This window comes from Mercenaria mercenaria, chromosome 13 (assembly GCF_021730395.1).
Source record: "Mercenaria mercenaria strain notata chromosome 13, MADL_Memer_1, whole genome shotgun sequence".
NCBI classification, from domain to species: domain Eukaryota; kingdom Metazoa; phylum Mollusca; class Bivalvia; order Venerida; family Veneridae; genus Mercenaria; species Mercenaria mercenaria.
Genome location: NC_069373.1, coordinates 54,542,082 through 54,557,634, shown reverse-complemented (window position 1 = coordinate 54,557,634; position 15,553 = coordinate 54,542,082). Strand labels below are relative to the sequence as shown.

The 15,553-nt window shown below is 35.1% G+C and overlaps 1 protein-coding gene and 1 long non-coding RNA gene across 2 annotated transcripts in view; one reads left to right on the top strand and one right to left on the bottom strand.

Moving 5' to 3' along the window:
• Nucleotides 1-325: 325 nt before the first annotated feature.
• The window catches only part of LOC123528578 (SCO-spondin-like), a 122,311-nt gene continuing 107,083 nt past the window's right edge, over nt 326-15,553 (bottom strand). The window contains exons 43-50 of the mRNA XM_053520907.1: nt 12,848-13,018; nt 9,227-9,397; nt 8,740-8,925; nt 5,432-5,602; nt 3,144-3,314; nt 2,684-2,869; nt 1,996-2,131; nt 326-595 (exon numbers count right to left, since the gene is read on the bottom strand). Of these exons, the coding sequence (XP_053376882.1) occupies nt 409-595; nt 1,996-2,131; nt 2,684-2,869; nt 3,144-3,314; nt 5,432-5,602; nt 8,740-8,925; nt 9,227-9,397; nt 12,848-13,018 (1,379 nt within the window). The 3' untranslated portion in view covers nt 326-408. The remainder of the gene's footprint in view (nt 596-1,995; nt 2,132-2,683; nt 2,870-3,143; nt 3,315-5,431; nt 5,603-8,739; nt 8,926-9,226; nt 9,398-12,847; nt 13,019-15,553) is intronic.
• On the top strand, nt 10,278-10,948 carry LOC128547941 (uncharacterized). The gene is made up of 2 exons (XR_008366787.1): nt 10,278-10,583; nt 10,857-10,948. It is a non-coding gene; the product is annotated as an uncharacterized LOC128547941 (long non-coding RNA).

The following is a 15,553-nucleotide window of genomic DNA, read 5'->3' as shown; positions in this document are numbered from 1 at the left end:
AAAACTCACGGCGCTCCTCTATTTCCGGAATAATTAGCATTACTACTTTTGTAAATTAACAAGTAAATTTTATGCCCTTTAATGTCCAAAATATGGTTTGAACCTACAGTATCTACATATAGCAAACTATTTGAAACTAGCGATTTTCGCCACTGGATTTACATGCTCCTCCAAAACAGTAATTGGTCAGAAAATGAATATGGAGGTATTTTCCTGAGAAGTCACTGGTTCAGTCTTCTCAGAGAATACACGTATTTATATCAACATGTTCAACTGACATATTATTTTAAATACAGGAACATAAACACTTAAATAACAAGCCAAAAATAATTAAATGGATTTATTCCTTCTTCATCAGATTAAAGTACCGAATTATTTAGTGATATATGTGCCGAAATTCTTAGGAGCTCAAGAAGTTGGTTTATACAGTGATTTGGATAGTGGTACAATTTGGTCATTACATAGTTCGTCCACACAGCAGAAGGTACAATGCACGTAGCTAGTGACGGTTCGGGTGACGTCAAACAGTGTGCATTTGTCACTGTCACTGGTCGTCCTCCACCAATCTTTTTCACATTCTAGCTTTGTACCACACCTGAAGTATAATATAATCACATCTGTATATCAAACACTCCAGATATGTGACACAACGGACTTTTAATGTTATCCCTTACATTAAAGTATGTATTATAATGTGTTCTTAGTCAATGTGTAGAACAAACAATCTAAGGACAAGTTTCCATAATATACATGTGCATTGTTATACAGGTGTTTTGTTCAAGTACTTCCTTTTAAAACTCTAACTGTCGCATAAACAATGTATTAAACTTGAACTTTATGATGTCGCCATTTTACGAGCAATAGGACACAAAAACGACACACATCGCATTTGTTATAATAATCATATTAAGATACATGTAGCATATAATAAATCATGCATCCAGTTAGGTACACACAAGCATATACCATTACTATATGAGCCGTGCCATGGGAAAACCAACATAGTGGCTTTGCGACCAGCATGGATCCAGACCAGCCTGCGCATCCGCGCAGTCTGGTCAAGTTCCATGCTGTCCGCTAATAGTTTCTCCAATTCCAATAGGCTTTAAAAGCGAACAGCATGGAGCCTGACCAGACTGCGCGGATGCGCAGGCTGGTCTGGATCCATGCTGGTCGCATACCCACTATGTTGGTTTTCTCATGGCACGGCTCATATTATATTCATATTTTGGCAGAATTTCTAACATAAGCTTTTTTACGAGTAACATTTTCCGTACAATCAGTTATATCTTTTCACTCGACGATAAGACAAGTATCATTGTTACATTTTTGTGGAATTTTCCTACATATACTAACATTACTTAATTGAAACGGCTTACTTAAGGCGTGTTTCGCAAGTGCAACATTCTCACTACAAATACACTCTTCAGGCGTTGAGTGATGTCAAATCAGTCTTCTTCGTTCTGTGTTTTTTTCCAGTCAATCTTTCAATCTTTTCAATTTTTTTGTCAATCTTTCCAGTACATTTATTGTTATCAGTATTATTTTCATTTATATACAGTTGTATATGATTCCTAAATTAAAACAACTGTTTAATCCGATTTTAATATATACTTCGGATGGGGTTATTGCTAATAACTTAACAAATGAAATCCATTTATTATGTTTTTGCAATATGTGGCATAAAGGTTAGATCCCCACTTTTGATGATGCATATCAACTGTTAATATTTGTCTTTTCTTGATAAAATTAGTCACCTATCACATATTATGTATGATGCTGTAACAGAACCATTTATTGTTGTGTTTTCAAATTCGTCATTTAGATATTAAATGACAGATTTCAATCAAAGATACGTGTTGGGTTTTGATTTGATTTACTGCATCATCAAACAGAGCTCATAAAGTGAGTGTAAGATATATACCTTGGTTATATGGAGCTAATGCTACGGAGCTTGCATAAATATATTTTAATACGTAAAGAAAGCTAACTAACCTTCTATCGAGAAGTTTTCTACCATCCGCAGTGTTTGTAAATTCATTGATACAGTAAGGTTCGGGGCAGTTCTTCTCACGTTTCAGTGCAACACATATTTCCGGTATAGTGGTATCACATTCGTAGCATTTGAAATCTCGAAAGAGAAACATCCACGTATATAGTAATTATACTATACTAAGGAACTATTACTATTATTATATATGTATGCCCCGGATGATAAATGTTGCCCGTTAATCAACCGGTCATCCGATTACCAAATTTTTAAAGGAGCACTTAGCGGTCCATCGTCCGAGGAACATGTCTTTGAGATTTTTAATCATATAATTTCCATCATGGAAATACAAAAGAATACATGTACAGTTATTTTGTGACGCGTCTTTAATTGTAATGAACAAAGGTTGTTCTGACATAGCCTATATACTTACCCAATAGTGCAATTATAATATCAGAATAATAGAAATAATCATTTGAAAACTGACTTGGATATACGGAATACCGATCTAATGATGTAAAAAGGTCGTCCGATTACGTTATAGCGAAGTCTTGTGTTTAATTATAGTATGCAGCTCATAACAGACTCTTAGTAAATGAGAAGTGAAAAAAAAACGTGTAAAGGGAAGCAATTTTTGGGGGCCTGCGATAAACTTTATTCTACAACATTGGTATTTTATCGCATTTCTAATACCTGCACACTGAGTATTGTTTCTGTCGCCACATGTACGATTTTGAACAGAGACACCGGTACAGTCTCTACCATGTGGTGCGCCTGGCACTGGATAAGAGCAAATACGTTGTCTCGTGCTTGTCCCACCAGAACCGCAGGTCACTGAGCATGTACTCCAAGCAGTCCACTGAGACCATATTCCATCAACTGAAAAATAAAATGATATATCGACCTAGCCTTATTGGCCGCAGATTTTGAGAAAATTTGTATGCACTATAGTCATAATTATGATTTCCATATAATTAGAGAAATATAGAAGAAATTCCGAAAGATCTAAATGAAATAAAAAACAAAGATGCTAGAAAATGCCGTCTAGCTATTGATACTAGGCTATCTGAATTGTTTTATCATGAACGGTTTGATAAACATTGAATTTTGTTTAGAAGTCGTTTGATATTCAAATTAATCGTGAAAGACTAACCTGTGCATAATTCATCTTGACAAAACTTTGCTTCTGAGTTTTTTCCCGCGCAAGTGTTTCCAGGGGGTGCCATAGCGTCATATATACAATTTCTAGTACGTGTTGTGCGACCCAAATTGCACGTAGCACTACAGGATGACCATTTTGACCATTGTGACCAGACGCCATCAACTTTAATAATAATGATATAATTACCACTCTCAGAAATATATTGCCTCAACACACTAAAATATACGAAAAAAACATAATTTGATATAACATTAATATTTACGATTGTCATTCAAGAAATCATTAATCTAAAATATAAACAACCAACGCAATATGTATGTGTCTGCCATGGTATACATTTTATTTACCCATCATTTTAAATCTTATTTTGTTTCAGTTATTTACTCAGTAAATAAAAGGAACAGAATAAACACACACATGAAATATATCAGCCATTAAATGACAACTTGTGATATTGAGATATTTTCCATTATAATTTTAAATTTGTCAAACCGTCAAAACAAACTCGTCATGCTAGTGTTATTAATTGTTCTGGTAAAAATATTACTAACTTCAGTATAACATGGTAGTTATATAAAGAAGGAAAGCAGGGGTTGTATATTCTGCGATAAACAACGGACCGCTTTTAAAGATGTCACAGTAGTGTCAAACTTTGCCGCATGACGTCTGGTTCTTTAACTACTGTGATGAATGCATGGTTAAGCAAAATATTCACTATAATATTTCATTGAGTACTTTAGAATACAAATTATCAAGACTTCCTTGGAATATAATTTGATAAACAACGGTTCGGATGTCATATTCGGTTTCTCGTAAAAAGCCCAAACAGATTAGCAAATCAATGAATGTTATGCTTTAACGTCATTTAGATAGGAAATGATAAACTTTGATCCTCAAAATGAGGTCGAAAAATAGCATTTTCATATAGGCTGAATTCAAAGGACTTAACAGTTTCGTCCGTTAATTAACTCTAGTTTCCCTTAAATTATTTGCAACAAATGTTTATATCTAACTCAGGATTATTTAAAGGTGGCATCAAATTAACTTTGGACGCCACATTCGCCTATTGCTACAATATAAACTACTTCATAACTGCAATAATTCAATCCAGTTCATAAGTGCACCATGTAGCAAAAGGAAGAAAACACAAACGTAAAAATAACATTTCATGTGAATATCCATACCAACTATTCTGACGAGTGATATAGTTATCGCTGCTACGCTTTAAACATTTAAATTCGAACAGCAGTTGGGTAGATTCCAACAAAACGTGGGCCATTTTAAACAAATTGTTTCTTATGTACGCTGTTTTGGGTATTTTTAACTTTCTTCTTTCCGTGTCCTGTAGCTTTTATTCTCTGTTACTCGTAGTTCATGAGAAAGGATCGTTTTAAATTGACGTTGTTATCGATTTCAACATATTTGTAAAAGCGACATAACCGCTACGACAAAAACAAGTTTAAGCTTAATAAGATACAATTTTCGGTTTTATATCATTTTCAATTGTTTACGTTTAAGACTGGGTGTTTTATAACATTCAATGGCGTATTCAACAATATTGAAGCAATATTGATGACCAGTTATCCTTAGTTCTTCATGATGACCATTGATAACTAATAAATTACAATTTGAGACCAAATGACATTAGACGTTATATCTTAAGACAATCATAACAGAGAACACACGTCTAATCTGAGATTCTGACCCGGGAATTATTGATGGTAAGTTTTGTTCGGTGCATACTTATCAATCAGAATCAGTTTGAACAGTTGCACGTATCAGTGTGACGTATATACTGCTTCGATGTCCTTTCTAATTTTGAATGCTGATTTATACTCAGTACGATTTAATCTTTTTCAACTCATATTTGCTATCAACATAGTATCAAGCAGCACTTTACAACTGAATCAGAAGGCTAACCTTCATCAAACAGTTTGAAACTAATTATTTTCAATCTCAATTCCACCTCCAAACTTTTTTCCTCCATTTAACAGTAAAATTAATAAAGCTTGAGTTAGTTCATGATGATATTTTTAAAATTATATTATTTAGACAAGTGATCGTTACTTATATGTACATGTCGACAATCTGACATATTTGAAACATGTCTGTTGCAAATCTTATTCTAATGCTAGTTTCCTTCCATAGATATGGAAATCGTTCAATGACATCTGATGACACATCAATGTATCCTGATGTATGCAGATCATCAAACCATTCCAAAATAGTCTCTAGCAGTTGCTATTTATAAACATAAACAATGCTTAAATTTTGCCAACCTGGGCACAAACTGGTGCCGCAAGACTGTTGTTGAACAGCTGTTCCTTGACAATACTGGCCTTGTACCACGTGTGGTTGGAAGTGGCAGTCACGATGGCGCTTCTCTACACCTCCTCCACACGTGACTGTGCATGCGGTCCAAGGTGACCATGCTATCCAAACACCGTCAACTACAATGAAATAATTACATTTATGATGTCGGCTTATTATATGACCTCTTATATAAATCACAGGTCAGTAGTTTGTGCTATTGACAAGTCTATAATTCAACACAATACTATCCTGGGCTAAGGTCAATACTTAAAACAAGAGCTCGTCGAACACGAAATGCCCCCCCCCCCCCCCCCCCCCCCCTTGATGCATTTAGTAATTGTACAAGGAACAGAAATTATATGCTCACTGTAAACAAAAGTTATACCATTCTGGTTTAATCTGACCTTGACCTTTAACCTATTAACCTAACAAGAGATTACAGAGTGATCCTGGTGCCATCCACTGAGCCATTTTTGAATGTTCCAAATTTCAAGACTGGCTCAAGGTCAAAATCAAGGTCAAATTTAATTTTGGTACAAAACAATGTGTATGTGGTCCAAATTTGAAAGCTGTGGCTTGAGAAATGTAAAAGTAGGTCACTAGATCAATATCAAGATCAAAGTTCATTTTGGTACACAAAACTATGTAAGTTCATTTCCGTAGACAAAAGTAAGCATGTCCTTTAAATTTGGAGGCTGTAGCTTGAGAAATGTGAAAGTAGGTAGTAGGTAAAAATCAATGTCAAATTTCAATTCAGAACACAAAAATATGCATGAAGCCTGTACCTTCAGAAATGTGAAAGTAGGTCACTAGGTCAATCTCAAGATCAAAGTTCATTTTGGTACACAAAACTATGTATGTGGTTCAAATTTGATGGCTGCAGCTTGAGAAATGTGAAAATAGGTCACTAGGTCAAAATCAAGGTCAAATTTCATTTTGGAACAAAAAACTATGCAAGTGGTCCAAATTTGAAGCCTCTACCTTCAAAAATATGAAAGAAGGTCACTAGGTCAATAACAAGGTCAAAGTTTGGCTGCAGCTTGAGAAATGTGAAAGTAGGCCACTAGGTCAAAATCAAGGTCAAATTTCATTTGACCCCTGGGGCGGGGCCATATTTGACTCTAGAGGCATACTTTGAACAAACCTGGTAGAGAACCACTAGATGATGCTACAATACAAAATATCAAAGCCATAGTCTTTGTGGTTTGGACAAGAAGATTTTCAAAGTTTTTCCCTATATAAGTCTATGTAAACCATGTGACCCCCAGGGCGCTATTTGACCCTATGGGAATAATTTAAACAATCTTAGTAGAGGACCACTAAATGATGTCATATACAAAATATCAAAGCCCTAGACCCTGTGGTTTTGGACAAGAGCTTTTTTCAAATTTTTTTCCTATATAAGTCTATATAAACCTTGTGACCCCCGGGGTGGGGCCATATTTGACCCCAGGGAAATAATCTGAACAATCTTGGTAGAGGACCACTAGATTTTGCTACACACCAAATAGCAAAGCTCTAGGCCCTACGGTTTTGGACAAGAAGATCAGAAACTGTTTACCTGTTCCTGGCCAATGTGACCTTGACCTTTGACGTAATGATCTCAAAATCAATAGGGGTCATCTGCTGATCATGGCCAACCTAACTATCATTTTTCCTGAAACAAGGCCCAAGCGTTCTTGAGTTATTGCCCGGAAACCATTTTACTGTTCCCTGTCACTCTGACCTTGACCTTTGATATACTGGCCTCAAAATCAATATGGGTCATCTGCTGGTCATGACCAACCTCCCTATCAACTTTCGTGACCGTAGACCTATGCGTTCTTGAGTTATCATCCGGAAACCGTTTAACTGTTCAGGGTCACTGTGACCTTGACCTTTAACATACTGACCTCAAAATCAATAGGGGTTATCTGCTGTTCATGGCCAACCTCTCTATCAACTTTCATGATCCTAGGCCCAAGTGTTCTTGAGATATCATCCGGAAACCGTTTTACTAATCAGGGTCATTGTGACCTTGACCTTTGACATACAGACCTCAAAATCAATAGGGGTCATCTGCTGGTGATGATCAACCCCCTATCAACTTTCATGATCCTAGGCCCAAGCGTTCTTGAGTTATCATCCGGAAACGGATTGGTCTACATTCCGACCGACCGACCGACAGAACGACCGACCGACATCTGCAAAACAATATACCCCTCCTTCTGCGAAGGGGGGCATAATAATATAGAAAGAAATATTTCTGATATCGTGCATGACCTCGGGCTATAGTTTGGCTATGGATCGGCAAGATATGCTATTCAGTCATGTGTAATCCTGCCGAAAACCGCACACGTTTTAATATTCTTTCTCTCAGCACCACGATTTTTCAAAACCATTTTTTTTTTTTCATTTTAAATTGAAACCATGACCGTCGGATAGGAAATGATTTAACCAAGACAACGAGTTCTTGTACTATATATTTCTTTCAGAACTAAGAAAGTTATTGCCGCTTGATATATGTGTCAACGTCCCGTCTAAAACATTCAAATTGCTTGCATTAATATATATTGAAACTAAAACATTCCAAAACACATAGAACATTTACGTGTTCCAAATTACCTTTTCTTTTATGTTACGAAGCAAAACTATTACTGAGCCTAATTTATCTGGAAGTCATGTTTTTTCTGCAGCAGGCATAACTGCCACTTGACTTAAGGTATCTAGAAATGTTAACATTTCTATCAAAATGAGAAAATCAATATTGTTCTTGATTAATACTATTAAATAGTACAATAGCAAGTAACGTGTCATATAAACTGAACTCACAATATTCAACAACCTAGCACTTACATAATTCCATATTCTTAAAGCAATAGCTTAACAAATACATATACAGTTAAACAAGAAGGTAACAATCAAGGCTATCATTGAACAATCTTCATACCATTTAATTGAACATATATCATAACTTACGAGCACACTTACCCGTATGAGCACTTTAACTAGCAAAAGCAGAGATATGTTTAATGAAATACTACCAAGTGAGCATGCAGAATGTTCATTGTTAATCAACTGATGGTCTCCCCATAATTGCAACAAAAAATGTAAAGGTGTGGTCACAATACGTTAGGGAACTCATATGTTTAATGAGATCATAATGAGTTCATCCAGATCATAATAGACTCTTAGTATTTGAACAGTGGAAAAAAACGTGAAAAAAAGCAATTTTGGGGGCCTGCGATAAACTTTATTCTACAACATCGGTACATATAGGCGGCATCACTAATACCTGCACACTGGGTATTGTTTCTGTCGCCACATGTACGATTTTGAACAGAGACACCGGTACAGCCTCTACCATGTGGTGCTCCTGGCACTGGAAAAGCGCATTTACGTTGTCTCGTGCTTGTCCCGCCAGAACCGCAGGTCACTGAGCATGTACTCCAAGAAGTCCACTGAGACCATATTCCATCAACTGAAAAATGAAATGACATATAGACATAGCCTTATTGGCCGCAGATTTTGAGAAAATTTGTATGCACTGTAGTCATATTACTTCTATATAACTTGAGAAAGTTAGAAGAAATTCCGAAAGATCTAAGTGAAATAACGAACAAAAATACACAAAAAATGCTGTCTGCATGGCTATTGATACTAGGCTATCTTAATTGTTTCGTTATAAACGGTGTTTCCGTAAAGTTAATCAACATTGATTTTGTTTAGTACTGAATGTTTGATATTCAAACTAATCGATTAAAAAACGGATAAAAACAAACCTGCACATAATGTATGTCTACAAAACTTTGTCTCTGAGTTTTTTCCCGCGCAAGTGTTTCCATGCGGTGCCATAGCGTCATATGTACAATTTCTAGTACGTGTTTTCGAACCAAAATTACACGTTGCACTACAGGATGACCATTGTGACCATTGTGACCAGACGCCATCAACTTTAATATTTATGATACAATTACCACTCTCAGAAATATATTGCCTAAATACACTAAAATATACGAAAAAAAAAACAACTAATTTGATAACATTGATATTTATGATTTTCACTCAAGAAATCATTAATTTATAATAATATAATGTTATTAATCAAGCAATTTCATATTGGCCTTGTTATTTGTCCAAGGGTTGTCGTATTGGCCAGAGGCCGTAGGCCGAGGGCCAATACGACTGCCCGAGGACAAATAACTAGGCCAATATGAAATCGCTTGATTAATGATAATATTATTATTCAACTTTCGACTGTTGGCGGTAACAGTATCAGAACTCTGTGAGTTACCTTATGGCAGCTATGCGCGTTCGGGTGAAAAATCTTGACAAGTTGTTTAGACTTATTTTAGAAATCATAATCATTTTAGCCGGTAAAACAGAATGAGTTGTATGTAGGTACTTGAGAACAATTTTGAGAGATATTGTTGATGTGACATAATCAAGAGTAATTAGAACTTACCTTACTTTTTGAATTCCTATTGGGAGTTATCTTATCATCTGAAGTGTGATAAAACTGCTTTTAAAATCATTTCCTTTTATGCTGCAGGCAACGAGACACAAAATTGTACACATATGTGTTGATCAAGATAATACAACCAAGCACACATTATACACTCCTATGCCTCGTTTAATTATTATCCGAAATTGTTTGCAGTTCACAACTGACACTCTTGTTCGCCAATTTATTCATCCACTTCCCAGCATTTGAATCGCTATTTATCATTGCACAAATAGTCCACACTATCAAAATGTCTGTTAAAGATAAGTCTCATCCTTTTAATTAATCTGAGTTTCCATATGTTCTCATTATTTTCCTTGACATTAATGACAAGGAGGCAGTAAACAGTTTTGAGCCGTTAGTGTCGAATTGGCCGGGGTGAAATTTACAAATAAGAGGCAATTTACGGAATGAAGTGCATATTTGAACTTCTAAATAATAATAATTGCTAGAATTGAAGTTTCAGCGGCTAGAATTGAGTTTCACTTATTTAAAAAAAATCAGTTGAGTAGCCTTGATCTTGATAGTATGACGTAATGACTTGCAGGAGCGTATACATGCTTCCTCTGAGCTAGCTTAAAGTGGGGTTGTCATTTTAGCAGGGACCTCAGGAAAACTGGAACAGTGAAGAAACGGTACGGACGGCACATATATTTGAGCTTATTTTCAGATTTTACAGTGTTACTGGAGTATGGAACAGTGTAGCAGTTGGGGCTATCATTTTCAGGAAATTTTCTGCAGCGATTTAAAAATTGGCAAATTTAGCTTTTTTCGTCATCAGTTTCCGCGACCGGGAGAGCACAAAATTCAGGTCTTGTAAACAGAAAACTAGATATTAGAGATGTATTGTAGATGGTTTGTAACGATAGACATACAGTGATGTTAATGTTGCAATATCTTTATTTCAGGTGTGTGGTTACAGACTTTTGTGTGAGGTTTTGAAAGTTAGGTAGGCGACCCTAGGCTGAGGAGCTCAGAAAACTGTTTACTGCCTCCCAACTGCCAGAATTTCTGACAGGAAACACTTGCATTTTACACAATATCGAATAAGCGAAAGTATCGTTGTAATCTATGAAGACGTACATACTACATACCGCTCAGTCATACTTGGTTATTACATGAACATGTTAGATGATTTCTTTTGTCAAAATGTGAAAAAAAATGTAATGTATAACTCTGATGTAAAACAAAATGGCGTCATTTAAAAATCTAACGGAAGTGACTTCTCCGTATTGGCCCTCTCTTTTGAACCAATCAAAATGCTTGAATTCCGTATTGGCCCTGTTTTTCTCGTATTGGCCCTGTTTTTTCTCATATTGGCTCAGTTATGTTTTGTATTAGCTCTGTCTGTTTCATATGATGTTTGCAATTGATCTAATACAGTGTGTAATATTGTAAAGTTGAATAATAATGTAAGCAACCGACGCAGTATTTATGTATCCGCCTTGGTATACATATCATTTATCCATCATTTTAAATCTTATTTTGTTTCAGTAATTCACGCAGTAAATAAAATTAACAGAATAAACACATACATGTAATATATCAGCCATTAAATGACAATTTTTGAAATTTGAATATTTTCTATTAATTTAAAATTTGTCAAACCTTCTAAAACAAACTCGTCATGCTAGTGTTATTAACTTTTCTGGTAAAATATAACTAACTTCAGTATAACACGGTAGTTATACAAAGAAGGAAAGCAGGGGTTGTATATTTTGCAATAACATTTTCTATAATATTTCTTAGAGTACTTTAGAATACAAGTTATCAAGACTTCCTTGGATTATAATGTGATAAACAACGGTTCGGATGTCATACGCGCAGGAGAACAATTTTGCTAAAAAAAAACGATTTGCTAATCAAAGAAGGTTATGCTTTAACGTCGTTTAGATAGGAAATGATACACTTTGATTCTTTCAATGAGGTCGAAAAATAGCATTTCCATAAAGGCTGAATTCATGACACTTAACAGTTTCGTCCGTTAATATTACTCCAGTTTCCCTTTAATTATTTGCAACAAAAATTATATCTAACTCAGTAATTATTTAACGGTGACATTAAATTAACTTAGACGCCACATCAGCTTTATGCTACAATATAAATTACTTCATAACTACAATAATACAATCCATTTCATAACTGCATCATGTAGCAAAAACAAGAAACACAAAAATAAAAATAACATTTCATTTTAATCTCCATACCGACTTTTCTGACCAGTGATATACAATGTATTTATCGCTGCCCCGCTTTAAACATTTTCAAATTCTGGCAGTAGTTGGGTAGATTTGATTAAACAAATTGTTTCTTATGTACACTGTTTGGGTATTTTTAACTTTCTTCTTTCCGTGTCCTGTAGCTTTTATTCGCTGTTACTCGTAGTTCATGAGAAAGGATCGTTTTAAATTGAAGATGTAACCGATTTCAACATATTTGTAAAAGCGACATAACAGCTATGACAAATACAAGTTTAAGCTTTATAAGATACAAATCGGTTTTATATCATTTTCAATTGTTTGCGTTTTAGAGTGGGTGTTTTATAAAATTAATTGAAGGAATAAAATCGACCAGTGAACCTCAGTTCTTCGTGATGACCATTGATAAGTAAAAACAAAATACAACTTGAGGCCAAATGACATTATAAGGATCAATGTATCCTGATGTATGCAGGCCCCGTGTTCACAAAACTGAAATCAATTTTTCAATATCCGTTTCTGAGATTGATTTTCTTTCGTGAACACCAACTTAAAATCGTTCTCAAAATTTCATGATCAAACTCAGATTGAGACTGAAAATCAATCCCAAGTAGTTTTGTGAACACGGGACCAGATCATCAAACTACTTTAAAATAGTCTGTAGCAGTTGCCAGTTATAATAATGCTTAAATTTTGCCAACCTGGGCACAAACTAGTGCCGCAAGACTGTTGTTTAACAGCTGTTCCCGGACAATACTGGCCTTGTGGCACATGAGGTTGGAAGTGGCAATTACGACGGCGCTTCTGTACACCTCCTCCACACGTGACTGTGCATGCGGTCCAAGGTGACCATGCTAGCCAAACGCCGTCAACTACAATGAAATAAATTCATTCAGTATGTGGTTTATTATATGACCTCTTAAATAAATCATTTATATAATCCAGCTATTGCTGGACTGAGGTCAATAATTAGCCGGGAAAGAAAGTAAAAAAATATTTCTGATATCATGCATGACCTCAGGCTATAGTTTTGACTATGGATCGGCAAGACATTCAGTGTATTCTGTCAATCACTGGCATTTCTATAAAAGGAACACACCTCTACGTATTGTGTGAGGACAGATGACGAGAATAATTCAAACAAATTTAGTGATATGCAAGCAAAATTAGTTCGCCATAGCATTAACATCTTTTGCTATTCACTTATGTGAAATCCTGCCGAAAGGCGCACCTGTTTAAATATTTTTTTTCTCTCAGCACCACATTTTTTTCGAAAACTTGTTGTTGTTTTTTTTCACATTTTAAATCGAAACCATGATCGTCGGATAGGAAATGATTTGACTTAGAAAATGAGTCCTCGCACTATATGTTTCTTTAAGAAATCAAAGTACTGAAAGTACAGAAAGGCTGGCTATCACAAACCACTGAATGAAAACTGTGCGGGAAAGTTGTTTGCAAAATCTTAGATATTATGGGTTTTCCATATCAAACTAAGGCGAGCATTGGGTATTGTTGTGATCTTGACTAACTTGTGCATTCAAGTTAAAGTTCAATCGAGAAACCTAGTTTATCGGACTTAAACATGGGTCCAAGTAAACTATAGTTTAAGTCCGTTATACTGTGTGTTCGCTCGAAAATATGTTAGTATTCTATAATCATAGTTTTTCGACAAAGACTGTAATTGTTGGATAATTTGATTGCCGAGAACCATTGTATACGGACGTGAACCTATGTTTACGACCATGAACTTGGGTTGACGAGCGTGAACCATAGTTTATGAACGTGAACGTAGGTTTAAGTTCGAAAGACTTGGTTTCTTGAACAAAACTATGATTTTTGGTAATTATCATATGTTCACCAGCGTTAACCTATGTTTACGGTTGTAAACCCATGTTCACGGTCGTAAACCTAAGTTCTCGATCGTTAACATATGTTTCACGTTCGTAAGCTAGGTTTACACCAGAGAACCCTGTTTACTCCCGTAAACATAGGTTCACGCTCGTGAACTTAAAATAACGGCCGAAATTCAAAGTTCAATTGAAAAACCTAGTTGAAACCTTGGTTCACGGGCGTGTTTTCGCCGAAAATATGGTAAGTATTAAAAACCCTGGTTTTACGTTTGAAATCCCTTGTTTACCTGTAATTGTTAAGTCTACTTTTTACCGTAAACCTGGTTAATGTTATTATTGGACAATTGGCGTGCCATAACCGTATATATATGTTTCTTACGAAGCGATAATAAACATTGAGGGACATAATATCAGATAAAATATAAAGGTAACAAACACAACATCTATATTTCGATATGCAAACCCCCACCCAACACACACATTATGTGTGAATGTATGAACATTGATCAAATGGGGCGATTTTCTTGTCGGTATGAGGGAAATTTTGGCTCGAACCCCGCTATAAACCGGACTGTTAAAGATTATTGTCTAGCCATGTTGCTTCCTTAATGCGATGGTTAGGAAAATTGACGTACCCGTAATAATGTATTTTTGAAGAGTATTCAATTCCTATCATGAGATAACTTTAAAATTATTTTTCAGGAGGGTGTAGGTTCAAACCCTACTAGGACCAAACTTTGTCCATTATTTTCTTTTTTCGAGTAAGATACACTGTTGGTTTTTTAAGCTTATTATTATTGATATGTCGTACAAAAGCGGAAATTAATTTGATTAGCCATTTCTTAGTCATTTCTTGCTGTTTCAAATGAATTTGACCTGAAGGGTGAATGTTTAGACATCTTTGAAAAATACTTAATTACATTTGTAAAGATTCTTGATTTTGCATTTATTTTTACAAAGTTTTGAATAAATATATATAAGTAGGTTTTACTTCTGCCCTATGGTTCTTTATGAAAGCATAGAGCAAGGTCATAATTTTCAAAAGTTGGAGCTTAATTTCTTTCCGATTAAATCCTTTTACTCGAGGCTCTCCAGTGTTTTATAATTGTTACACAATATTTTGAGGTTTCATTTAGAAAAATATTTGGTAAAATGAATTCTCTGTGATCGTTTTGCACAATGGCTATCACTTTGAAATTTGTCTCTGTTTCAGCTGGAGGAAAAAAGACATAACATACAAAATTAACAAATAAAAAACAAACAAACAAACAAACAATAACGACACGGTAAAAGTCATTTAAAGATGAATCACAGTGCGAAACATGTTAACTTCAGAACTGTATCAAGTTAGTGCAATTGTTAAACATTACCAATACGGGTCCACTATCTTAATATAACCTGAAAAATGTTGAAAATGTGTGTTTAAACAAAACTCGCTACATTTACACCCCCACCCTTAAAGCAAATTGGTGACAAAGTGATTTTTACATTATATCTTTCAGTATTCGTCAGAATGTTTAAAACGAATTAAGTATAAAAATAGCCTAAAAACAGGTA